The 27,098-nt window shown below is 37.2% G+C and overlaps 1 protein-coding gene across 1 annotated transcript; it reads right to left on the reverse strand.

Annotated features, from left to right (window-relative positions):
• Positions 1-4,950: 4,950 nt before the first annotated feature.
• On the reverse strand, positions 4,951-25,571 carry MED30 (mediator complex subunit 30). The gene is made up of 4 exons (XM_049632984.1): positions 25,247-25,571; positions 17,556-17,714; positions 15,534-15,638; positions 4,951-5,328 (listed from the first exon to the last, which is right to left on the reverse strand). Exons 1-4 carry the CDS (start codon positions 25,421-25,423, stop codon positions 5,233-5,235), a joined length of 537 nt encoding a protein of 178 aa, XP_049488941.1. The 5' UTR covers positions 25,424-25,571; the 3' UTR covers positions 4,951-5,232.
• Positions 25,572-27,098: the final 1,527 nt, after the last annotated feature.

Raw genomic sequence — 27,098 nt, forward strand, 5'->3', positions numbered from 1 at the left:
TCTTGTATCTTTATCCTGAGTTAGACTATTAAACAGTTCTGGGCATATACAACAATATAACTTTTTAACCACATAGATACTATTTTTGTATGGTATCCCATGGGAAGGGGATCTCTAACTTGAGCTGTATAATCTGCTCTACAGGCATCATGAAAACACAATTCTCCTTGGAATAAGTGTTTCACAGAGTTCACTAGTTCTTTGGGTTGGTTGGTAAGCATCCCTCTTGTGGATGCACAGAAGTCCCCTGACTAGCCTAGAGTTTGTGTATATGAATAACTCTCTTCTAGCTCATATTCTATAACTTTGAGTGAAAGGTCCTTTCCGTCTTGGTATACCCAGCGCCCACCATCGTGTCTGGAGTCTGTAGGTGCTCAGTAAAGACTGTTAGATGAGTAAATTATAAATCCAGGTTGGTTATCTTATCAGTAAAAAAAAAAGATATGGCCATCTGCAGCATGGAACAGAGAACAGAGACAAATGTCTTCCCTTTGACTTCACCCAACCTCTTTAATGCCTAGGAAGTATTCTGACCTATGAGGATGAGAGACCACGCATCTGTCTCCGTCTTTCCCTTCGCCTGTAAAAGTGGTTGACTGTGTGGCATGCTTGTGGATGATGAGAGTGAGGGCTCTTTGTCTCTGGAGTTAGTCAAGTATCCTTACAAGAATAATGTGAGTATAGGTGAGTTTTAGGATTTTGACTTCTTGAAGTTCTTTTCTCCAAATATTTAACTGTGACTAGAAAAATCCATCGCTCAAGCTCTTTTCCATACCTATGGATCTACATAGAGCAATGGTTCTTACCTTGGCTGTACATTGGAGTAACTTAGGGAGCTTTAAAACACATCGATGCCTGGATCTCACCCCAGAATTCTGATTTAATTGGCTTGGGGTGTGGCCTTGGCACAAGGGATTTTTACCATTTGCCCAGTTGATTCTAATGTGCAGCCAAGGTTGAGAACTGCTGATAATAGAGTATTATTTTTAAATACTCAAAAGGCTAGAAGTCTAAATACGGTGTAATATAATTTGTTTTATATTAATATAGCAATTTTTGAACAGGTTTCATATAAAATTACTCAAATGACTCACTAAACTGCATAGAAAAATATTTTTCCAGTGTCAGCGATAGATCACTGGGAAACTTGTGAAATATGCAGATTTTTATCTTCCCTTAGGCATTCTGATTCAGTACATTCGTGGTCAATCCAAAAATCTGTATTTTAAAAAGTACACCCAAGTAATTCTTGTGTACACTCAACTTGAAGAGATTCTGCCTCAAAAAGGTAACTGAGTGACTTAAAACAAGTTGTGGTCATTCTGACAAAGAGCATGCCATTTGGTTTTCTTCGGTTTCCATGCCGTAGAAGAGTAAGACCTCAAGGTGTGGAGAAAATATAGGTTCACATTTTCTTTGTAAATATCTTAATATTCTAATTTTGGAATGTAGATTACCTATTGACACTAGTAAGAATTTTTGAGAAAAAAAAAGGTGTGAATCATCAATGCATACATTTACTGACGTAAATATCTTAGTGCCTAATTTAATCCTGTGTGAAGATATAAACTGAAAAGGTATTAAATAAATTTAACTCTAATTCTTTAAGTTAAGAAAAAAAGATGTGAAAGAATTCAAGATTCCTATCATGTAAAAAAAAAATATATATGCATCCCAAATAGCTTTCAGTTTATGCTTAAAAAAATAAGTCCTTGGTCCACAATGTTTTATAGGAATAGAAACAATTTTAAGGCATCCAGTTATGTTGGACAAATTTAGGAGCACTCAGGATAACAAACTCTATGAGCTGTAGGGCAAGCACACATTTTAAGGCTGAAAGACTCCTCGATCTAGCTTAAACTTCCTTGGGAATTTAAGGAAATAAAATGAATTACTCAAACTGGAACTACATCAAAATGTCAAGTTAACACATTTTGGCTTGTAATGGTGCCAAGGGATCTAATGTTTGAATGATCAGGGCCTTAGGTTTCCCATTCATTTTAAAGATAATTTTATTACCATGATGCTGGAGTTTTCATTTTATTTTATTTTTTCCTTAGCTCTTTATCTTTGCTTCTACCCAGGCTAGACTAACCAAGGTCTGACAATATCACACTGTCCTTAATTAGAGCAGCTATAAAGGAAGATGTCAACATAGAAGTCCACAAATTCAGAAAACATTTTAAGTTTTCTCATGATCGTGAATAATCCATTTGATTTTCTGTAAACTCTTCTTGGGTTTTTGAGAGTTGCTTCACTCATTATTTAAGGTAGTGGTAGAACGAAGGAAGAGCAGGCATCAGTGGACTGTGTTTGCTGTTGTTTGTTTTTCTTGCAAATTTTCCTAATTGGTGCCCCTTCACCCCCCTTCCCCCCCCCATATTTGTTCCCCACTCAATGACTTTTCTATGACTCTCACACTCAATTCCTGGCTACAGAGATGGGCTCATAACCTGGGTCAGTCTAATCATGGTACCCACATATGCAACAGTTGGTCCAAAGGTTGGTTATATGGCTCCAAGCTGTGCTAATCAGGGTCCACTAGAGTTCTCCACTTAGAGAAGTGGCCCAGCCTTGGGGGTCAGGGTACAAACATGTGAAGATGGAGAACCATCTTTCCATTTGGAGAAAGCCTACCTGCCGTAGAAAGAATGGAGCAGAGAGCCAGCAGAAATTACAGAGGCACCAAGAACCCTGGGGCATTGAATCTGGGCTTTAATTCTTGAAGCCTGAGTTCCTGCAGATTTTTTTTTTTTTTTCCACACAGAAACTAATAAATCCCTTTTGGCCCAAGCCATCTTGAATTGGGTTTCTAACATTTGCAACTAAAATTCTAACACAGATCAACAAATGCCACCTATCCTTTTGTAGACAAGAAAACTGAGATTAATGTGCCCAAGGCCATCTATCACAACTGAACTGCCCTCCTGGCTCTTTGGTCTACCTATTGGCTTACTCTCCCTCAAGAAAAAGCTAGAACTTTCAGGATTAGTGGGGTCTGTGTGTTTAATAACCCCCAACCCATTCATAATTGGTCCCAAGTAGATCTGTGCATAACTGGATAAACCGGCATCAGTTCTGAGGGCTGAAAGCACACTCCCCGAATTTGGGCCACAGTTTTGTAGCTGAGTGTAGCTACACTGACTTTTGTTCCACAGTAGAGCTACTGTCTATAGAACCAAGGCCCCAAAGACATGATTTCCACATTAGCTCCAAGAGCTGAGTTTGTGGCACCTTGAATGATACAAGGAATTGAGTGTGACGGTTTAAACAGTTTAAAACAATTTTTATAGGGGTGCCTGAGTGGCTCCGGCAGTTAAACATCTGACTTGATTTTGGCTCAGGTCCTGATCTCATGGTTTCTAGGATCAAGCCCTGTGTTGGGCTCTGTGTTGACAGCACTGAGCCTACTTGGGATTCTCTCTCTCCCTCTCTCTGCCCCTCCCCCCCACCGCGCGCGTGCGCGCACACACACACAGTCTCTCAAAAATAAACATTAAAAAAACACTATTTTTATAACTGTTTATTAGTCAATACTCGAACACTAAATTTGCAACCATAATCAGCAATCTACCATGCAAAGGATGTATTTATTATTAGTAAACATCTGTAAAAACCTTGCATGTCCAATTGGTGATAGGCTAAATAAAATATATTACCCTTAGATACTACAGATTTCTGAGGTAGATTGAATTATTGGTCCTAGTTCTTGTCCTTGTCCTAGCTTCATATGCCTTTACTTCTGCTTGAAACTGCAGTGCTTCCCAGTGTGGGCAGTTAACTCCCCATCTAACATTGGGCTTGCTCAGGAGAACTGCTTTGATAAGTGTGAGTTAGAGGGTCTGGAGAGGCCCACACACGGTTAGGCTTGTCTTCTTGTGCGTCTGCCACTTGGTATAGGTAGGAGTTTATAGAACTTAAAATGAAATGTCACCTATTTTTTGAATAGTCAGTATTTGCATGATATAAAATTTCAAAGGAACCAAGGGGTACACAGTGAAAAGTAAGCATCTTCCTCAACTGTCCAGATTCCCTCCCCAGAGGAAGCTTGTGTAACCTTCCAGAGAAACTTTATCCATATACAAGAGAAGTTGAGTAGCAGTATTACTGAGTCAGAAGCAAGTAAGATAGATAGGGGCTTCTGGATTAGTCCGAGAATCTGAATCTCTTATTTGAGAGTACACTATAATCAGAGATGTGCTCCTGTAGGCAGACCTATGAAGGACTTAGTGTGGACTGACCACCAATCTATAGAAGCACTTGTCACATAGAGCTATCTCATTTAAACCTCCTAAAAATTTACTGTTTCCAAAAGGCCCTCAAGGTTACTTTAGGCTATATCTGAAGAATGAGGTAGGGTGTTGCCTCTTGGGCTAAAGCAGGTAGCAAATAAGCACATAGTTGTGATTTCAATTTGTGCCAGACTCAAATTATTTGGTTCTCTCTGGTTAGACATAGATCATTCCAAGTAAGACCCAACACTTAAAGCACACATTAAAAGTAATTTTCATCAATTTACAGCAATATACAAGTTAATTATTTCCTCATTTTAACCTGTTTGGGAGGGGCATCTGGGTGGCTCAGTCAGTTGAGCATCTGACTTAGGCTCGCTCAGGTCATGATCTCACAGTTTGTGGGTTCAAGACCCATGTCAGGCTCTGTGCTGACAGCTCAGAGCCTGGAACCTGCTTCAGATTCTGTGTCTCCCTCTCTCTCTGCTCCTCCCCCATTCGTGTTCTCTCTCTCTCTCTCTCTCTCTCTCTCAAAAATAAACATTAAAACATTTAAAAAAAAATAACTTGAGACTCGAAAAAAAATTAAGCTGAAATGGTGATTTACAAGTTTAATTAGTTTGTACTACAGATAAGACAGTACTTGATATTTCCATATGCAAAAATGTTTAAACCTTTACTCCTAAAAGGGTAATAAAATGAGCAAAACCACCACTGATCAAGTTGAAAATTTATTTACAAAACTTATTTTGCTTAAAAAACTCCTGAAGATTAACCAAAACATAAACCCTATCAAAGTTTATTACAATAATTATTCACAGAATCAATAGCTTAAAAAAAAACTGCCAATGAATTCTTTAATGTAAAACCGCAATGTAAAAATAGGAACTTTAATTCTAGTGAGTAGAATAAAAGCAGATAAATAATCTTCTTCAAAGGGAAAAAATACTTGAGGGAAAAAAACAGCATAACGTGTAAAGCAGGAAATTTAAATATCAGTTTAGTTCCGCATTGCCAACATGGCATTTATATCCCAGATGAGATTTCGTAATTGATCCATAATTTGCTTCAGCTGTTGATTCTTCTGTTTGAGTTTCTGTAGAAACAAAAGAATTTATCAAAAATGTTTCATGAATTATAGACCATGAAGTGAGAAGATTAACATGTCAAAAGTTAGAACTCTAATGACCCAGACAGAAATAAGCTTAAATACTTCCTTCATGCAGAAAAGGTCTCTATCTTTTCTGGCCACATATATTCTCTGAAAGGCATAATGAATTCTAATTCAGCCCACAGAGGCCTCTGGTTCCACCCCTGTGCCTCCCTTTCTGCCTCCATTCCCAATCAAAGAAACTAAGCTAAACGTTTAATTGTTATAAAACCTAAGATACAGGTTTTCTAAGATGCAGTGTAGCCTAATGTCAAGAGTATAACCTCTAGAGCCAGAATCTCTTGGGTTCATGCTCCTCTCCTTCACTAACTAAATATATGACGTTGGCCCAATTACTTAAACTCTCTGTGCCTCAGTTTCCACATCAGAAGAACAGGGATAAATTTGAACCTACCTCCTAAGAGTTATTATGAGGATTAAAAGATTTGATTCACATAAATGTTAAAATTAGGGCTGGCATATAAGTAAGCACTCAACAAATGTTCCTCGTAGGCACTGAACATAAAAAACCGTGAATACAGGAAATAAAGTTTAATGCAAATACAATGCCTGATGCAACTGGTCTTTGAAAAATGTGGCAGAAGCCACTCCTTGCCCACAGCAGGAATTGCAATCTGCTTCTGCTTCTGAAAACTGAAGACCAATTGGCACAGTCTCTGATGTAATCTTGTTCACAGCTAAGATCTGCAGGATGCCCTCCCTGAACGCACACAGCTCTGAATCTCCATATCTGGGTTTCTACCAGACCACGGTTTATAAACTTGTCTGTAAGCACTTCCTTCAAATCCCATGTGGCAAATGTCTGCTGAGGTAAAACAAAATAGAGAACTTCTGGTCAAAGTACTTACTAGTTATTATAATAATAATCATTACTATTCAGTGATCTTTTAGAACCTTACATTAGGAAATAATATCTTTAATTAGATAATTTTAAAGCTACTATATTAAAATACCTCCAGATAAAGCAGTACATTCATTATAAAGAGGTCTAAAAATCTTAATTTTGATTTCATTAAAAAGCAAACTAGGATTAAGTTATCCTATTTTATCTAGAGTCAGAGAGCAGGAAGAAGCTAAAAGGGAGGAACAGGAAACTCTTACTGGAAAACAGAAAACAATGCACATAGGTTTGAATGTTTAATATTAAATTTAATTCACATTTGAGGAGAGAACACAACACAGATAAAAACAGGATATACAGTACACAGGGCATGTGTACAGTATGCAGTCTCATGAAGCTCACGTTAACACTGTTTTTGGGAAAAAGATACTGTTAGCATTTTAACTACTCAGTCTCCTTAGCTTTCAGATTGGCCCATCTTCTAGTTCTGTTGTCACAAGTATGTGGCAGTTATTGAAGCAACTGTGCATAGAATCTAATCAAATGGACCCAGATAATTGGGTGGAATGATGGGTGACCAGGTGGCGGGTACCAGGCCCGTAAAGTATTTTCCATCCTAGAGATCAAGAAACAGGTACTTCTGCCGGCCATCAAGGGGATCAGCAAGCAGAGGGACACAGGAGTAAAGGTGCTCTACTGTATACTGGGAGGTGGGGGGGAAACCTCAGGCCCAGTTCTAACTTTGCCCCTAACTTGATATTTCATCTCAGAAAAATTCCTCCTCAGTTTTCTTATGAGATGGCGTCCTAGAATGGACGAGGACCCTGCCAGTTCTATCTGTACACCCATATCTGGGAGCACAGTCAGTTACATAGACACCTGTGATGAAAGCCAGTGAGTTTAGTTGAGTGAACTAATTGCTGGCTTCAAAATGGTTCAGAGTCCGCTGCCATCCCCACGGAGCCATTGCTCACTCCCCCAGCCATGAGAGGCTGCCATTCCCACAACTCCCCTCTCTAATTTTTCAGGGACAGTGCAAAAGAGCTACTGAGTAAGAATAAAAGGAACAGAAAGAAGGCAAGTTGATATTAAAAAAAAAAAACTCATTTGAATTAGTACCTTCTGACATATCTTGAATATGATTACTTTTAAAAGTTTCAGAACTTTTCTTTGGAATGGAATTCTGAGCCTGTAACACATTCTGTTCTGTATTTACTGAGGATATGTTATGTACAAAGCTCCAGGTCAGGCATTGTAAAGGGAGAAAAATGAATAAGGAATAGTTTCTGCCTTGAAGAAATCCTGCATCAAGGAGGAAGAAAATAATGTCCAAGTGACTAGGCTGGAAGCCTGGGAAGGCAGAGGCTGTGTGATCCCAGAAGACAGAGACCCTACTTCTGACTGGTGGGGCAGCAAACAAGGGGTCCAGAAAACTGGTAGTGAGCAGAGTATTAGGAGGAGGAACTTGGGCTTGGTAGTAGGGGCCCATTAAAGTTCTGGAAGAAAAAATATGGTTAAAACTTGAATGAAAAAGGTTAACTAGACAGATGTGGGAGATGGATTCTCCTGAATAATTTCAATGGTGACAAATCTGTGCCCATGGAAAAGAAGAAAGAGGAACGATTTAAATTTTAAAAACAACTGAAAACCATTCAAAGGCCAAGCTTGGTGAAACAAGCTCAGTGATCAAATTTTCAGTATAAATTAAGGAGTAACTGGAAGTAATCAAATTATATTCTTGAGTCGTTAAAAATACACTTTAAAATCAATATCAAAACAGGTCCAATGGCTCCCACAGTGGGTGCATCACTGGCATAAATGCGTAACTTAGCAGTAAGACTACTTTCAAAGAATATTCCTTTGGAAATACAAATTCTTTTTTTTTTTTTTTTAAGTTTATTCATTTTTGAGAGAAAGAGATAGAGCATGAACAGTGGAGGGGCAGAAAGAGAGAGGAAGACACAGAATCCGAAGCAGGCTCCAGGCTCTGAGCTGTCAGCACAGAGCCCGATGCGGGGCTTGAACTCACAAACCACGAGATCATGACCTGAGCCAAAGTCAGACGCTTAACCGACTGAGCCACCCAGGTGCCCCTGGAAATACAAATTCTAATGTACTTGTCTAAAAAAATTTTGCCTCATTCTTCAAAAATGGACCCAGATAACTGGGTGAAATGATGGATGACTTAAGAAATAAAGAGAACTAAAAAAATGTAGGGTTTTCTCAAGGTAATATTCAACTCTAGGTAACTGTAATTAAAAAAATATATATGGTATATTTTAAGGCACTTGGAAAATTTTTCTCAAAGATGCCACAAAGTTTTAAATTAAAAATAATTAGCAAAGAAAAATATCTAGAGCCAAAACACATCATGAAACTATCAACAGCAAAGCTGACAGTTATGCTTATGAGTGGTTAAACTGTAAATAAATTTTCATGACATGATACAGGATTTAATATATACAGTCTTGCCCGGATTGATTTTAACAGAGGTTGACAGCTGCTATTATCAAAATCCATCAGCTGTGCCTAACTTGTTACATTAACAGGTGAATGTGTAAGTAGAGCAGACACTTAAAAATATGTTTATGTTAAGTCATACCATGTAATTTAATATTCACATAAAGGTTGTGACCAGTGTTTGTGACCACTGGTCAAAAAATGCTTTAATTTCTAAATGCATGGACTCAATGATATGTCAACCCTGAAAAACTACCCACTCTTTCATTTTTCCATCAATAAAATAGTTTAAGCAAAATAGAACTCATTCTGATGTCCTTAAAACCTATAGTCTCAAACAGGTGTTCAGTCTTTACTTGGGTTATTAGGGATTATGGAGTCTAGAATGCACAAAGAGAAAATAAAAAGTATTTAAATAAGCCGAACATCTGACTATTGAAACTAGACCATCCTGTCATCTCATGATTTATATCAAACACTAATTATAAAATTTTGTGTCGCCAAATTTCATGGCCTATGGTAGGTACTGGTGGTATATACATTGTTAGAAGCCGGGCAGACCATATATTAAATAGTAAACATACCAGTAATGTGGTGTTCTGTACAATTTTAAGTACACAAAGATATAGTAGTATTTTGAAAATGACTGAATGAGAGTTCACTGAGGGGTACTAAAGCTTATTTTACATAGCTTATTTACAGTAAAAGGAAAATATACATTGTAATTAATTTTGAATAATTTTAATTGAATGCCAAGAATATTTTATTACTGATTAGGTCCATAAAGCAACTTAATCATTTAATATAAGCAAATACCAATGTATTAAAAATATGATCTGGTATATATTTATGTTTTTATTTAAGTTCCAGTTATTTTTGTAAATCTCTGTCACAACAAATGGGTACATGAAAGGGTGCTGCTTTGCTTCCATTAGAGTCTTCTGTCCTCAGAGAAGACACCTAACCACTTGCATGAAATATGCATGGTGCCAGGCAACACATCTGACTGATTCGTGGCAGAAACTCCACACTTAGAATGACGGCTGGCACAGAGCAGGGACCAAAATATAGGAGTATTTTAATATTCAATAAAAAACCCCAAAAAGCCAAAGAAAAATCTTTCTAAATCCTAGAGGAGAAAAAATAAACAAAAATTCCCTAGCAATCATTTTGAAGCTTGTTCTGTTTCTGTTTTCCAGTTAAATCTGGTATGTTGGTATTTCAAAACAAAAAGAGATACAGCCATTATTAAAAATTATTCATTTTAGTAGTCTAAGATAAATTACTTTGATGTGTGTTACTAGCTAAGATTGCTGTGAACCTTAAGCTCTACTACTATCACCTAATAATAAAAATTTTACATAACAGCAAAGAGAATAGATAAAAATAATAGACAAAAGGCATGTAAAAATTTAAGTTTATGAATATAGTTTATAAGTAGTTGAAAAAACAAATCAAAGAATTTAAAGTATTTTTTAGTAGCATCTATATGATCACAAAATTAGATCAGGGCAACATTTTACCATCTGTAGGTAGCTATTAAAAAAAATTCTTTGGGGCACCCAGATGGCTTAGTCACTTAAGCATCCCACTTCAGTTCAGGCTGTGATCTTGCAGTTTGTGAGTTTGAGTCCCACATCAGGCTCTCTGCTGTCAGTGTAGAGCCTACTTCAGATCCTCTGTCCTCCACCCCTCACCTCACCCCTCCCCTGCTCGCTCTATTCTCTCTCTCAAAAATAATCATTTGAAAAAAAATTCTTAAAAAAAAATGATATTCTTCACACAAACACTCAGGTGTGTGTGCCATCAAGGCAGAAAAATATATCCATTCATCACAAGCTTAGTGTTATAAAGATTTTCAATTACGGGAGCCTGGGTGGCTCAGTCAGTTAAACGTCTGACTCTTGATTTTGGCTCAGGTCATGATCTTACAGTTTGTGAGTTCGAGCCCCATGCCAGGCTTTGTGCTGATAGCGCGGAGCCTGCTTGGGATTCTCTCTCTCCTTTTTGCTCCGCCCCTCCCCTGCTCGCTCTCTCTCTCAAAAATAAATAAACATTAAAAATTTTTTCAATTATACATTTTAATCTTGTATTCTAGAAGCGAAGTATAAAGTTGAATGAAATTGGAAGAAAAGAATAAATAAAATAACGTTAGTAGCACTAATTATACGTAACTTTATTAATAGTCAAAATATGTGTTACATTCAATTCACACATAATGTTTTATTTCAGGAATGAATTAAAACTTTTTTAGGTTAAAAAAATCCACTTTGCTTAGTTTTGGCTATTTTCTCTTCTGCCTTATTTTTTGGATTTCAGTTTGAGTTAACCAAATCTTAGTCATCCCTCCTCCTTTTTTGTTTACACCTCTGTTTACTGCCTTATTCTCCATTCCTGTTTCAAAATATAGTAACAGTTTCTAGGAAGTAAGAGAGAGTATGAGACCATCAAATGAGATTTCCCCTGCCACTCAAGATACTTTCCCCCTAAATTCTCCTTTAAAAAATAGCTCCTATAGAAATCTAGGGCTAAGCTTTAAATCTGTTCAATTAAAACATCTAAACAGATTCTTTCTTCTTTGTAATAACCTTCAATATGTTAACTAAAACAAGTTTTACCCCAAAGTTAGAAGCACTTAAAACAGCAAAATCAGCATTCAAATAATTTAATCAAAGAAAGAGTTCTTAAATGCTTTAAGTATAGATAGGAACACAAAACTTGAAATATGGGCTTTTATTCCATAAATAGACAAACCTTCAGAAATACTGTGTATCTATTTTGTGTATTGAAATAAACCTGCTGCAGATAAACACTGTGGACTAAATACCTGTGCTTATCTCTTTTTCTCAAAGCCCTAATAAAATGGCAGGAGATAAATGAAAAAAGCTATAAACCCATGTGGAGAAAAATGATCGGAAAGGAAGCAGCAGCAGATACAAGGTGGTAAAATTTAAGAGGACAAGTAGAAGGGAAGTGGTAAATGACTTAGGAGGAAACTACAGTACAGGTGGATGCAGGGACGATGCCACTGAGAGCAGGGAGACTGCTCCTCCATGGAGACTGGAGATGGGTGCCATGGAAACTGCACCAGGTGAGGCCTGGGGATGAAAACTGGAGGAACAGCTCAAAGAGCTCCAGGGACTACCAAGAGCCGCACGTGCTCACTCCCACTCCTTACAAACAGGTGACTGAGTACCCTCTCCCTGTGCCCTGTCCCACCTCTAAGGATCAGGAGGTTTGTTTTTTATGAAACTGAACCACAACAGCTGTGGATTTAGTCCTACCAGCACAGCAGAATGCAAGAGGACAAGAGCATATCTATGTAGGACACTGGAAGATTCTTCTCTGAAGAAACTGAACAGACTTAAAAAAAAAGCCTCAGAAAATGATTGTTGGGGATCCCCCAAAGAGAACACCTATCTTGACATGAAGTCCACTCACAAAGCCTATTATTAGCTTTCTAGAGCCTCATTCTTAAAATATAAATGGCTCATGAGTAAACATCAGATGTTCACCAGATCTTTTAGAGCCTCAATTTAGAAAGACAACAAAATGAAATAGATAGCAGTTGCAAACTCTTGACACATGACCTGGTTTTGTACGGCCTGTGAGCTAAGGATGGTTTTTATATCACAGCAAAGATCATGAATGTCTCACAAAGCCTAAAATATTTATTATCTGGTCCTTTAAAGTTTGCCAAACCCTATTTGAGAAGATTATGGAAGAATACCTTCAAATTTCTGAGGGAAATTAATTTACAACATAGAATTTTTATAGCCAGCCGAACTATCAAGTGGACAGCTATGGGAAGACTAAAACTTAAGTCCCTGCATTCGTTCTGAAGAAGCCACTGATATTTGAACCTAACCAACAAGGCAGTAAACCAAGAGAAAGGAAGACAGGAGACTGAGAGAACAGTGAAGCCAACAGAAGGGGTGAAGGAAGCCCCAGGACAATGCTAAACAGCAGGCCTAGACAGCATTCAATCCAGACCTTGCAAGATGATGGGAGGATTTGGGTAGGGGTGGGGGGAAAGAACCAATAAATTTCCTGATAATTTTGACTCTGTGGAAAGTTGGAAAACAGTACTGAGATGCTGCTACAGATGCATAAAGAACTAACCAAAAATTTTAAAAAATTACTTATTAACCTGGAGGCTAATTATTAACTCCAGATGGACAAAAAAATTGTTCAAGAAAAGGACACTAGTTTAATATGTGGCTAAGGAATAAACAATATTTATGTGCCTTAATAATACACAGAATATTTTCTGAGCCTCAATTATAACTGTATTGGAAACACTGGGGTAAGGAAAGTATGTAGGTGGGTCCATGAGAGGGAGAGACTGGAAAAAAGCTAAATCCTTAACTGGGGAAAGAAAATTTTTTATATATCTTATCCTTTGTATCAATCATATCCTTCTCTTAAAATTCACAAAATTCTAAATCAATAGCTAATAAGATTTTTTGGATTATATACAGTCAAAGTATTACTGTATTCCGATTATATAAAAGACCTTTTTAAAAAAATCAAGTGTTACTTCTAAGCCATCAAATTAGAAAAAAAAAAGAAGAGGAACTCAGAGAAATGAAAAGTGAAATGAAACCTATATTAAGAAAGATTATATTTTCGGGGCGCCTGGGTGGCGCAGTCGGTTAAGCGTCCGACTTCAGCCAGGTCACGATCTCGCGGTCTGTGAGTTCCAGCCCCGCATCAGGCTCTGGGCTGATGGCTCGGAGCCTGGAGCCTGTTTCCGATTCTGTGTCTCCCTCTCTCTCTCTGCCCCTCCCCCGTTCATGCTCTGTCTCTCTCTGTCCCAAAAATAAATAAAAAAACGTTGAAAAAAAAAAAAAATTAAAAAAAAAAAAAAAAAAAAGAAAGATTATATTTTAATTTACACAGCCTTCTTTTTTTCTCTAAAATACATAAAATCTTCTACGGTAGAGAACAAACTCTATGTCACACGTAGTAGTCTGAAATCAAAGTTACCACTATAATGCTATTTTGTTTATGTGCATAATCCATTGTATTTTATTAAAAAAGGCTTATTCCAGGAAAAAGTAACAGAGCACATCTATTTTGAATTAATGCATAGATTATCAACAGAAACATGTAACACTTCTTTTTTTTTATTTAAAAAAAAATTTTTTTTAAGTGTTTATTTTTGAGACAATGCAAGACACTGAGTGTAAGCAGGGGAGGGGCAGGCAGAGGGAGATACAGAATCTGAAGCAGGCTCCAGGCTCTGAGCTGTCAGCCCAGAGCCCGACGTGGGGCTCGAACTCATGAACCGTGAGATCATGACCTGAGCCAAAGTCGGATGCTTAACTGACTGAGCCACTCAGGTGCCCCAAAACATATTTCTTAATAAATGAATGCCTCGTATCTCTACCAAACACCATTTTTTCTTCAAAATATAAAAGTTCCTAATCACCTCCTCACCCCCTACAGATTTCCTACTGTATGTTCTTTATGCTCATTCATTACTATCAAATTTTCTTGAAATCTTCTTAATCTGTATTTCTCCTTTTATGAAAAAAATGAAAACTTTGTAAAATCCAGCTTTTTCCTTTCTCCTGGTTTTGATATACATTTTTCTCTTAATTTTCCAATATTTTGTTTTTCAGGTCTTATTTTCAACTCTGAAATTAATTTTGACATATGGCATAATGTAAAAGCTAGCTAACTTCCCCTAAAGCTTCTATTTTTAAAGAAAAATTTTCCAAACAATCCCTCTTCTGTAATAAATTCTCATGTGTAATAGGAAGACTATTTTTTCTGGCTATTTTACTAATCTGTCTCATACCAGTATTTCACAATTTTTTTTTTATAATATTCTCCATACTGTGTTTTAATTTTTGAAGCAAAGGGATCTGTTTCATTACTCTTTGAGAATTTTCCTTGATGTTTTAGTTTGTTTGCAAGAAAAAATTCCAATTTGGATTTTATTTGGATTTGTTTTTTCATTGGTATTGCACTAAAATCTTATTATTTTGTGTACTTTTAAGAGAATTCACACTCAATACTGGCATTTTTAGAATATTTATTGTCCACACAAGAACTTTATGTGTTCTTTTAATTATTCAAAACTTCATTATGTATTTTGTATTATAATTTATTTATTCTGAGAGAGAGAGAGAGAGAGAGAGAGAGAGCGCACGCACAAGTGGAGGAAGGGAGGAGAGACAGAACCCCAAGCAGACTCTGTTCTGTCTGCACACAGCCTGATGCAGGGTTCCATCTCCCAAGCCAAGAGATCATGACCTGAGCTGAGATCAAGAGTCCACTTACCCGACAGCCACCCAGGCACCCGTTTTTTATGTATCTTAACAAGTTTAGTCACATAAATCATTGAGGTAATTCCTAACTAAATATTTGTTGTTGCAAATGTGAATAGGATCTTACAATCCAATTACTTTATAGCAAGTGAGCAATCAAATAACTATGTCCTGGGTTAGGAGATTATAGGGAACGTGTTGCAAAAATTTTCTATTTGTGAATTTTTATCATTTGCTGCTCCAAATATGCCATAAGCTAGAAAGCAAGAATTCTGCCTAGAAAAGAAAAGAGTAAATGAGTTGTGACTGAATGCCCATGAAGTTTTTCTAAGAGCTTTATGGCATGAATTCTGCAATCTCTCTTTTGACTATTCAGGTGGCTTTTCTGCTTACCTTTTTAGTTCTTGGTTATACTCTTAACTAGGTTACATTTGCCACAGAAATGACTTCATGTAATTCTAGAATGCAAATTATGTCTTTGAGTTACATAGACACCCTTGTAATTTTTATCCATGATTGCAAAATATAAAATACATAGACTGATAACTCACCTTATTCACTTCAGCAATTTCTCGCCTCTCTTCACTAGCAAAACGAGGTGGGCCAGTGCGGTCCTCATTCTTTGAGCCATCTTCTTCCACATATGGAATCAGTTGCTGAAAATGAGAGACAAGAGTTAAAAGTTAAAAACATGATATGAATTTTCCAATTACATGGGTTTACAAAATGTCTCTGATTAAGGTTAGTTTGTATGCTTTTCTTTTAATGGTATATAAATAAATTTCAATTCAGGTGATAGCCTAAAATAACAGCATTAGAAGTTTATCATTTCAGTGCCTTCTACACATTAGCTTTTCAGGTTTCTTTTGCAAAACAGCCCTTATAACATTACATTAACTGTTGCTTACAATTAAATAATACCCTATCCATCCAATCAGCAAATACTGAGTTCCCAGACACTGGGTGAGATACTACAAAAATAATGACAAGTAAGGTGTGATCCCTGCCCCTAACAAATGTATATAGTCCATTGAGATAGAACAGAGTTTCTTTCATCTATACTAGAAAGAAAGGAACTTCATGGATGTGCATTATATAAATGTCATTTACTTTGCTATCTAGAACTTCAGCGTCTATGTAGATTTCTAGATGTCTTAACTGGTTGGGAGAAAGATATTTTGTAGGAGAAAAAATTATACAGCAATGAAACATCAGAATTAATAATGAAACATGTATGGTTTATGATAAGGTTTATTTGATGAAGGCCCTCATAAATGTGACAGAGACTTCAGGAATCATTTAGTCTTTTCCATCTTACATTAACAATGTAGGAACAGCCAGAGGTGAACACATGGTACAACCAGGAGTCATCTGGCCAAACTTCAAATTCTTCGGACAGATATAAACTTATCCACATCCACATCCACAACCACTCTGTCTTCCTTTCCTCTCCCAATGCAGAATTGTCCTCCCTCCTGAAGATGATTAATTTCTATTCCTGTGCTCTCATTTCTTCACCCTCCCCCGAGTCTCTCTCCCTACTGCTTTCTTGCTTTATAATCTAAACATGTCTGGTCTCTCTCATTTAAAGGCTTTTTTCCTTTCCTTTCCCCCAAACCCTTGATGCCAACCATCCTTCCATCTACTGTTTTTCTCTCTTTTTATCTAAGCGTTTTGAAGATGAATGTCTACTTGTTGGCTCCAGTTCCTTATTTCCCATTTAATCTTCAACCCATTGCAATCTGATTTCTAATTGCTAACATCTCACTAAAGCTCTGCTCATATAGACCAATGATTTCCCTCTAGCAAAATCTACTGGAGAATTTTCATTCTCTGTTTCCCTTTGCTGCAGCATCTGACAATGTCGACCACATTTCTGATCTTTCTTCTGTATTTCTGACCACTTCTTTTCAGGCTGTTTTGCAGTTTATGCTTTTCTCTGTTCATCCTTTACATGCTGATCACTCAAAAAGGAAGCACTCAACACAAAAAATTGTTTTCTATATGTAGTGAGAACATCCAGACCTTCCCAGCTACTTGTGTTGGCAGAGACAGAACTTGTCAACAGGAAAGGGCCACCTATAAAAATATCATATACCTAGTGAACTGAATATATCTATGACCCAAGATGAAGTTTAAGAAATATATTTTACAACTAAAGTGATTCCACTCAGCTAATCTAAATTAATAACGATGAAAACATAATCTTTCATCTGTAAAGGGCTTACATGAAAACTATTTTAAAAGGATTTTACAACACTATCTAAAATTCCTGCTAAAAAAATCATGTATTGATTTAATACAGACACCAGCAGTATTAATAAAAATTGCCATAGACCACTCTCTTCTCTAACAACAAAAGTTCACTATAAGCCTAGATGTTAAAATCTGTAAGGTATTAACATGAAAAGATAGTACTAATTCTATGCATACGTATCCTATTTTCATCTTCTCTAGTCAGAAGTAAAACCAATATAATTCAAACTCTGGAAATACCGTGCAAATAGAGAGACAGGAAAACATTACAAATGTCCTGCATCTTATATCATCCTCGCTCTACCACTAACACTTGCCTCCACTGGAATGGGATCCATCCCTCCACAATTTTCATTGCATTTGTCATAGACCAATCTCAGCTTCCTGAAGAGAATAGAAAGTTGGCGAAGGTGATCCTGTAGCTTTGCCAGCCGGTCTTGATATGTTCCAGTATGGTATGTGACACCATTTGGCAGCTTATCGAACAAAACAAAAACAAGAAAAATATGAAGTAATGACCATCGAGATTTTCTAGAAGTAAAGCTGGCAGAACAGAAATATTTTCTTAAACACTGCATAAAAGCAAACTGTTCCTCACAATCAAGTGCAAAATTTTAAGATCTGAAGAGTAATATTTGCTCATTTGTTAGCTCCTTGGCATACTGCTTCAGTGCTGTAAAACAGCTCTGGAAAAAACTGCATGATAAGCGTCTCTGTCCAGCTGAAAAACTTTCCCCTCTAATATTTGAAGTATGTTAAAACTTTAAAAATAATGCCATAATTTTAATATTTCTTACTATTTAAAAAAGGCAGCAAGCTGCTGAACTTACCTTGGAAGTTAAAAACAAAATGCAATTTAAACTGGGAAGTTAAAAACAAAAAAGCAAAAGAAAAGTACAAAATACAAAGTGAAGATCATGACTTTTCAGCAGAAGAAAGGAACAGTATACTGCTGCTATTGCAAAATGATCTCAAAATAACTAAAAGATCATTAAGATGCTCAAGGCATGCACTAAAGCATAAAGCTGTCACCAAAAGTTTTACTTTAAAAAGAAATCAACAGGAGAGAGAGATGCAAATCAATCTATACTTGAGGATCATTAATAAATTATTGCAAGTAACTGCTATGATCACAGCTCTGTCTTGGATGCTTATATATTTTTAATTCAGGACTTTTATCAAAAGAAGCCAAAAAAGTATGTATTGAAATGGTAAAATCACAGACATATGGAAATTGACTATTATTTAGAACTTATAAATAAATGCACCTTTTGTGCATTGCTGAACCTCATGAACAAGCTCTTCCTTTCTTTGTACATCAAAATACTCTGTACAGTATTTTATTTCCACAATTTGATGTGTGAAATCATCCTAACATTTGAATTAACAATACTTGTACCATGTTTTCTAGTATATGAGGTGCTTTGATTGTAAGCATTCACTCATACACTTATCTTGGGGATTGAAATGACTTAAAACCAAGACACTAACTACTACCCGATAGATAAGATTAGCTAGTCTTTCTAAACCTCAGTTTACTCTTTTTTTCTAAACAGATGAGGTAGGAATACAAAAAAAAAAAAAATGCATAGGACAGTACTTGGAGAAAAAAAGAAAACAGGATACTATCATTGCAAGTAGATAAAACCATAAACATGAAAAAAGGACTGGAAAGGCCTACAAGTAGTTGATAACAACATGTAATAGGAAGTCATCTTGAATAATTACTTCTTTTCTATCATTTCTCAATTTCCTGCAATATTATGATTTATAAGTTAAGGAGATGGATCTTTTGAAATTATCTGAAATGAGTTATTAGGATTTTCAGCAATTTTTTTTAATGTTTATTTTGAGAGTGTGTGAGTGAGCGCAAGGTAGAAGCAGAGAAAGAGGGAGAGAGAATCCCATGGGGCGCTCAATCCCTTAGCCCTGGTATCATGATCTGAGTCAAAATCAAGAGTTGGACGCTCAACCGACTGAGCTACCCAGACGTCCCAATTTTCAAAAATTCTCAAGCATTTCAACACTCTGAGGACGATACCTCCAAGAAACGTGATAAAATATCAAAGGCTGAATCAGTCGAAACTTTTAAAGAAAAAAGGCATTACAAGTTCACCCCCAAAAAGGGCTTGAACTAAATACAATGTAGAGTTTGTCCAGAACCTTCAGTTAACAAACTTTCGTCATACTAACAAACCAGAGAACAGTCTCAGAGGCTCCCTGCTTTCCTGTTTGGGTGACAATAGGCGGTATAATGATTACATCTTGTATACAAAGCACTGTATCTTTACCTGTACCTTTATGTAGTAGGTTTAGTACTTGGCCCATATTTTCTACTTTGTGAAGACTGTAAGTTATTCACATTTATATCCCTGTGTTTAGTATAGTGCATACCCACAAAAGGTTTTAAAGTACAGTCTGAATTATTTTACTTCAATGAATTATTTTATCCATATATCTGTACTTAAAATTCACTAAGAAGTGTGTGTTATGTAAAAGAAGTAAATCCTTTCATAAAGAAAAACAAAATCCTTTTGAAATGCAAAGAGTCCCCCTCTTCAAGTATGCCCACTTAAACAAGTCTGGGTATTAGTTTTCATAGACAGCATTAGATTCACAAAGAAGGGAAGATTTAATTTCTCCAAAAAATTCTTTCACACTTTTCATGTGTCAGACAGTATTCTAAAAGCTAAGGTACAGTAGTGAACATAGGAGGCAAGGTTTCCTCTACCACAGAATATAAGTTGTAATAGTGCCTAAGATCTTTTGGTATATATCCGTAAGGTACACGTTTAGCTGAAAAGCTCATCAATAACCATCTCACTCTTGAACACTGAGGAAGATCTGTAAATATATGATCACATCCCTGGACACTAAAAAGGCGTTCAATTAAATTCAACATTCATTCTTAAATATAAAACAGTAAAAATTTCCCAGCACTATAAAATACATGTATCTTGGTTAAAAACTCAGCAGCATGATTAATGTAGAAACGTTAAAAGCATCCTCACTGAAGTCAGGAACAGAACAGGATGTTTATTAAGACCACTAATACAAATAGTGAACACTATTCTGGAGGCCCTGGCCAAAGCAATTAGAAAAATAGAAAAAGTTGAAACATTAAAAAGGAAGTGGTCTAATCATCACTATATATGGATAAGATATAAATGATAAAGTGCTACTGTCAACAAAGGTAGTCAAGAAAGAGATGGGCACAAAACTAATATAGAGAAAATAGCTTTGCTTTCATTTATGAAAACAAATGAAAATGAGAAAGGAAAAAGACCCCACTTAACAATAGCAACAATAAAGATAAAATATCCAGGAACAGACTTTAAAATTTTCAAGATAAAGAAGAAAACTTAAATAGTTCACAGGACAAAATAAAAGGTATCTGTGCTCTTGGTTAGTAAGATTCAACATCACATTGATGTAAGGTCTCTCTAGGTTAAATCAACCTAATAAAATGCTAGCAGGTTTTTCTCAGAACTAATCAAGCTATTCTAAAGTACATGTGGAAAAACAAACAAGGATAGCCATGGCAATTTTGGAAATAAGATAAACAGATTATAGAGTCACAATAAATGTAAGAAAATTTGGGATTACTACATAAATGACAGGCAACCAAATGTAATAGAGCATCCAGAAATAGATTCTTTTGTATGAAGTAGCATCTGAGATCGATGGAAGAGGAAAATGAATTATTCAACCTTTTGGAAAACAAAGGGCTGGGGCCATACCTCACACTTTATAGAAGGATAAATTCCATATGGTTTAAAGTTTTAGATACAAAAATGGAAACAAAACCCAGAAGTCTTCCTGAATTTGCAGTGGGAAAGTCCTTCCTAACTAGACCTAGAACCCAAAAGCCCTAAGAGACTGATAAATTCAACTACCTTAAAAAAATACATATGCAAAACTTCCATAATCAGAGCCAAAGGGCAAACAACAGACTAGGGGAAAAATACTTGCAAGTTCTATCACATAGACCAAGTTCTTCTAATACGTAAATAGCCAAATCTTATAAATTGAGGGAGAGGGTAAAAAAGACCAAAAAAAAAAAAAAACAACAAAAAACCCCACAAACTAAAAAACAAAAACACACACACACACACACACAAAAAACACAAAAAAGGGGGGGCAAATAATATGAACAAGCAGCTAGCAGAAAAGGAAATATGATTCATAAATGTATGAAGAGATGCTCAAACTCATTCCTCATTAAAACTAGAAGAAATATAGATTTTCATCTATCAGATGATCAAAGGTCCAAAAATATAACTCGCTATTAGTCAGAGCCCGGTTGTTGGTCTCGGTTAGCACATGGTAGCATAAGCTGGTACAATCCCCATGGAGGGCAATTCATCAAAATTTATCTAATTACAGAAGCACAGAGCCACTTCCAAGAATTCATCCTACAGGTATACTTGCACATTTATGCAGGAGGTTATTCACTGCAGCATAACAGTGAGAGATTAAAAGCAACCCAAATGCCTAGAGAATGGGATGAATAAATTACAGTCTTTCCATGAATTGTATTACTGTAAATACACCCTAAAAGGAAAAGGAGATATATTCTGTGCAGATATCAACAAATCCAAAATATACCAAATGAAAACAAGGTGCAAAGTGTTGTGTATAATATACTGTTATTTGTGCAAAAACAGGAAAAAATGAAAGAATAAATACACACATTGCTAAAATATGCAAAGAATATCTAGAGGGATACATAAGAATAATCATAAAAAGCATTAACATTTATTGCCTATGGAAAGGGGTTAGAGAGCCAGCAGACAGGGATGGGAGGGATACTGTCCATTTTAATGTCCTTTTTTAAATTTGTGAATTATGAATATATTACATATTAAATATTTTTTTCATATTTAAAGGATAACAAAACCAAAGCAATATTTTCTTATGCAGGGAAGCTTAACCTGGGACCTAGCAATCCTTGAAGAAAATTCCCCCTCAAATTTTATTCAGAATATATAGATGTGCATTTTTCTGAGAAGAGAACCCATATTTTCCCCATCAAATTCTTAAGGGGCTAGTGGAGACCTAATAACCACCTCTCTAAAAACACTTAGAAATAGGGTGTGTGGGTGGCTCAGTTGGATAGGCGTCCAACTTTGGCTCAGGTCATGATCTCACGGTTTGTGGGTTTGAGCCCCACGTCGGGCTCTGTGCTGACAGCTCAGAGCCTGGAGCTTGCTTCAGACTGTGTCTCCCTCTCTCTGCCCCTCTCCTGCTCACACTCTGTCTCTCTTTCTCAAAAATAAACACTAAAAAAATTAAAAAAATAATCTCAGGAGTTTGTATTTATGGTGCTTCATCCTTCTGGATTAGTAATATGGAAGGTAATTTAAAAATTTTTAAGACTAAAAACTGTATTAATAATTAGTTTACATGTAGTCCTGTTTGTTCCACTTCTTCTTCCAGCTTTTTGGAAATGAAGGATCACATTCTTCTTCTTCTGCCAATTATGACAGGTCTCAAAGTCTTACATGAGTTAAACCCCAGAATTCACAACATAAGAGGCACAAAGAAATAACAACCATAGTCCCTTACAAATTGGTTTTGAATATATGTCTACATGTAATCTAGTTATTGATAATACTTTAAAAATATTTTTTTTAAGTTTGTTTATTTTGAGAGAGAGAGAGAGGCAGGGGGGAGGGGCAGAGAGAGAGGGAAAGAGAGATTATCTAAAGCAGGCTCCACACTGTCAGTGTAGAGCCGATGTGGGGCTTGAATTCACTAACTGTGAGACCATGACCTTTTGAAAGAGTTTGGTTCTTTTAGTGTAGGTCATGGGTGTGTATTATACCTCTGTTAATAATACAAAGTGTTTGACAGCAAGTTAGTATTATAAAGCAATTAGTAGGAAAAACTACCAGTTATGTGTGATGTTTGGTAAGTTCTTCTCTATTTAAGCCTCAGTTTCCTTAACTGTAACATAAGGATAAAAATACTTCTTAGAACCTTACAACAGTTTGTGTGAGCAAGGAAAATGCTTGATAAATGTTAGCTAGAAGATCTACTAGTCCTAATTCAGTACTTTGCATATAGTAGGTTAAAAATAAATATGTACGGGGCAGCTGGGTGGCTCGGTGGGTTGAGCGTCCGACTTCAGCTCAGGTCATGATCTCACGGTTCATGAGGCATCAGGCTCTGTGCTCACAGCTCAGAGCCTGGAGCCTACTTCGGATTCTGTGTCTCCCTCTCACTCTGCCTCTCTCCCACTCGTGTTCTGTCTTTCTCTGCCTCTCAAAAATAAAGAAACATAATAAAAAAATTTTTTAAATAAACATTTACTAAATTCTGAGAAATCATTTAACACTGTAATCATTTTAGATATTAATCTATTAATTTTTAAATAATTACCAGATTTCATATCTTCTCTTGGATTCCCTTTGTATTGTTTTTCACACTGGCCTATTGACATGGTTAAAACATTTTCTATGCACCTGGATTACTTGTACAGTATAGAACATTACTGAATTACAGTACATTATTGAAATCAGTTGTAAGAGTCTTAGACCTGGTTTCAAATTTACCCTATCACTGACTTGCTTTGCACAAGTCACTTCACCTCTCTACCAGAAGCCTCAAAAACAAGAATGACATCCACATGACATACCAGTAAGATAAGCAAGCGTTAAAATTAAGTAGTATGTGTTAGAACAACTGGATATCGAAATGCAAAAAAAATGCATTTGGATCCTTATTTATCATGATATCCAGGAAAATAATGTGCATTACAGACCTCCATGTAAAACCTAAAACTACAAAACTTCCAGAAGAAAACACAGGGGAAAATCTTTTTCACCTTGGATTAGGCAAAGATTGTTTTCGGTGTGACGTCAAAAGTAAAATCTGTAAAGGAACAAATTGATAAATTCGATTCTATCAAAATTTAAAATGTCTCTTCAAAAGGCAATGTGAGGAGAACGAAAAGCCACAGACTGGGAGAAGGCATCTGCAAAGCAAAAAGACATACAATAACAAGTGTTGTCAAGGATGAAGAGTAACTGGAACCCTCAAACACTGATGGGATTGTAGAAAAGTTTGAAAAGTTTCTCAAAATGTTAATAGATATTTGCCCTATTATCCAACAGTTCCACTCTAGGCATCTAACCACTTAAGAGAAATGAAACACGTGTTCACACAAACATTTGTTAGGTGAACATTCACAGTATTCTTCACAGCCAAAATGACCGTCAGCAGATGAACAGATACACAAACTGTCATATATTCATACAATGGGACGCTACTCAGCAATCAAAAGGAATGTACTATTGATATATCCTGAGTCATAGAAGCCAGACCAAAAACAAAACAAAAAACGACATAGTGTATGATTCTATTTATATGAAACTCTAGAAAATACAAAGGAATATATGGTGCCAGAAAGCAAATCCAAAGTTGCCTGCGGATGTAAGGCCAGAGTAAAGACTTAAACGAGGCATGAGGAAAACTTTTTGGGGTGGTGGATAATGGTTTCCTAAGTATATACACATGCCAAAACTTTAAATAAATGCATTTTATTGTATGTCAGTTATACCAAAATAAAAATGTTTAACAAAACTGGGTAGCAGAATCTGAATTCTTCAGCTCCTTAGGCCCTCTGTATTTTGTCTGAAAATGAGATGAAAGTTAAGCCAGTCTAGTGAGGTTAACAGAGTGAGAGAGACCCACCGTTACCCTTAAAGGTACAAGAGTTTGCCTAATAAGTAGAGAATCCGGTGGAATCTAGAAAATGAGGCTTCAATCTTCCAGAAGTCCTATCTGGAAAACATCACCATTACATCGCAGAATCCTGGGGACAGGCACATCTTTGGGGAATGCTTCTGAACACAAATGGGGCGACCCTATACTTGAGGTTTGCCCAGGGCAGCCCCGTTAACGCCCAGCGGCCTCACGTAACGACTAAGCCAGCGCCCCTCTCCTCCAAGAAGCATCCGCTCTCTCCACGCGCGGCCCGGAGCGCGCCCACCCTCCTTCCCACCTGCATGTTCCTTAGGAGCTGGAAGATCTCCATGGTGCGGTACACGATGTCCTGCACGGTCTCCTGCCCGATCCGGCAAAGCGATGCCGTGTTGACCTCCCGGGCGGCCTGCTGAGCCTGGGGCCCGCCGAAGGGCCCTGGCGCCATCCCCGACGCCGCCAACGGAGGGGTGGACATGGCGAGGCTGCGGCCTCAGGCCGATAGGGCCTGAGAGCAGGCGTCAGGGGTTCCCGTCTGCCTGGGGCTGAGCTGTTGCCGGCCTCTGCGGAAAGAAGCGCTGGTAAGACTACGGCGGCCAGATTTCAAAACAGCGGCTGGGACTTCCGCCCACCGCGACGTAACGCGTCATCTCAACGGCACGGGAACCGCCCGCTTGGTGGCCTCCTGGGAACTTACCTCGGCCTAAAGCCGGCTGGGATTGGACCGGAAGCCCGGGTGGGGCGGGACGGAGGAGTTGAGCAGCCAATCACCGGCTGTACTCCAGCCAGAGGGCGGTGCTCGTGCTGTGAGGTGGCTGAGCTTTCCCGGAGTTCTTTCCTGGAGTCTGAGCCTGTCATTAGAATTCCTGAAAAGAACTCTTATTTTGTATTAGTTTGCTTGCTGAGATTTATCGTAACAAGTCTGTGAGGTTTGTGGTATTATCCTTTTACAGCCAGGAAGCAGACTCAGAGGGGCTAGTATATTTTGTGGAGTCGCATACCCCTTAACTGGTAACCTGCGATTTGAATTTAGAAAATGAAATTCCTGATCTTGTGTGCTTCACTGTGACCGGATACGGACTCCGCATTTGCTATTGGCCCCTGCTCAGATGTTGGTTTATTCGAATAGCTTTCCCGATCACTCTAGAAAATTAACACTACACACACTCCCACACACTTAGCTACTTACTTTTCTGACTTTGGCACTGATTACAGTCCACGCTCTATATAATTTTCAGTTTACTTTTTGATTTCCCCTCACCTTATACATACGCTAGAATGCCAACTCTTAAACACAGAGACTATGCCTATTTTATTCATTTACTGTATTCTCAGCACTTAGCGATTTGCATATAGAAAGCACTCAATAACTACATGTTGAGCGACATTATAAATGTAGGAAAAATTAAAATAAAGCCATTCTCCCATCTACCTCTTACTGCCCATTTGCAAAGGGGAGGGGGTGAGTCAAGAATGTGAAAAATGGTGATTGGCACAGAAGTTGTGCATTTTAAAAAGTATCTGAACGTTGTATTGTAAGTACTTAATAAAGGAAATAGTTACTAAAAATTACACAGGAATTATTGTAGAGATTTTAAAGATAGTGATTTACAGGTCCTTAGCGAGCAATTATGATTTCACAAATCTTTACCTCCTATATGCTGGGTACTAGGAATGGAGATAGGAGTAGTGAACAGTGAGGCAAAGCCCTGTCCTCCTGAGACAAACAGAACGCTAATTATTGTGATGAGTATTTTGAAGCAAAAGTTAAAGATTCTAATACCAAGGTGCTAGCAATTTAGGAGATCAGGAACAATCTGAAGGGAATAAGTTGGGCCCTGATGGTGAATGGAAGAGGATGCTGAACATTGGAGTCTTTTCTATGAGAGGGTCACGGGACAAGGAAGGCCAGTGGCAAGTGAAGAGGCCTCCAAATGCTTTCTAGGATCTGAAATTTAGTATGAGGATAAGGGTCAGGAAATAAGGCTGAGGACAGAGGCAAGGCATGTCAAGCAGTTTGGGCTTTATTCTGAGTGAAACAGCGAGCCATTGAAGAGTTTCAGGAGAGAGGAATAATTATCAGAAATATTCAGTTTGGAAGGCTTATTCTGGCTACTAAATGGAGAATAATGGGTATGTACTGTCTCCTTTTT

Source organism: Panthera uncia, chromosome F2 (assembly GCF_023721935.1).
Source record: "Panthera uncia isolate 11264 chromosome F2, Puncia_PCG_1.0, whole genome shotgun sequence".
In the NCBI taxonomy this organism is placed as follows: Eukaryota; Metazoa; Chordata; class Mammalia; order Carnivora; family Felidae; genus Panthera; species Panthera uncia.

Excerpts from the sequence above, each read along its gene's own strand:
- MED30 (XM_049632984.1), bottom strand. The coding sequence starts at position 25,423 with ATGTCCACCCCTCCGTTGGCGGCGTCGGGGATGGCGCCAGGGCCCTTC. Across the intron at positions 17,715-25,246 it reads AGCTCCTAAGGAACATGCAG|CTGCCAAATGGTGTCACATA; the intron begins GTGGGAAGGAGG and ends TTGTTCGATAAG. Across the intron at positions 15,639-17,555 it reads TGGATCCCATTCCAGTGGAG|CAACTGATTCCATATGTGGA; the intron begins GCAAGTGTTAGT and ends TCTCATTTTCAG.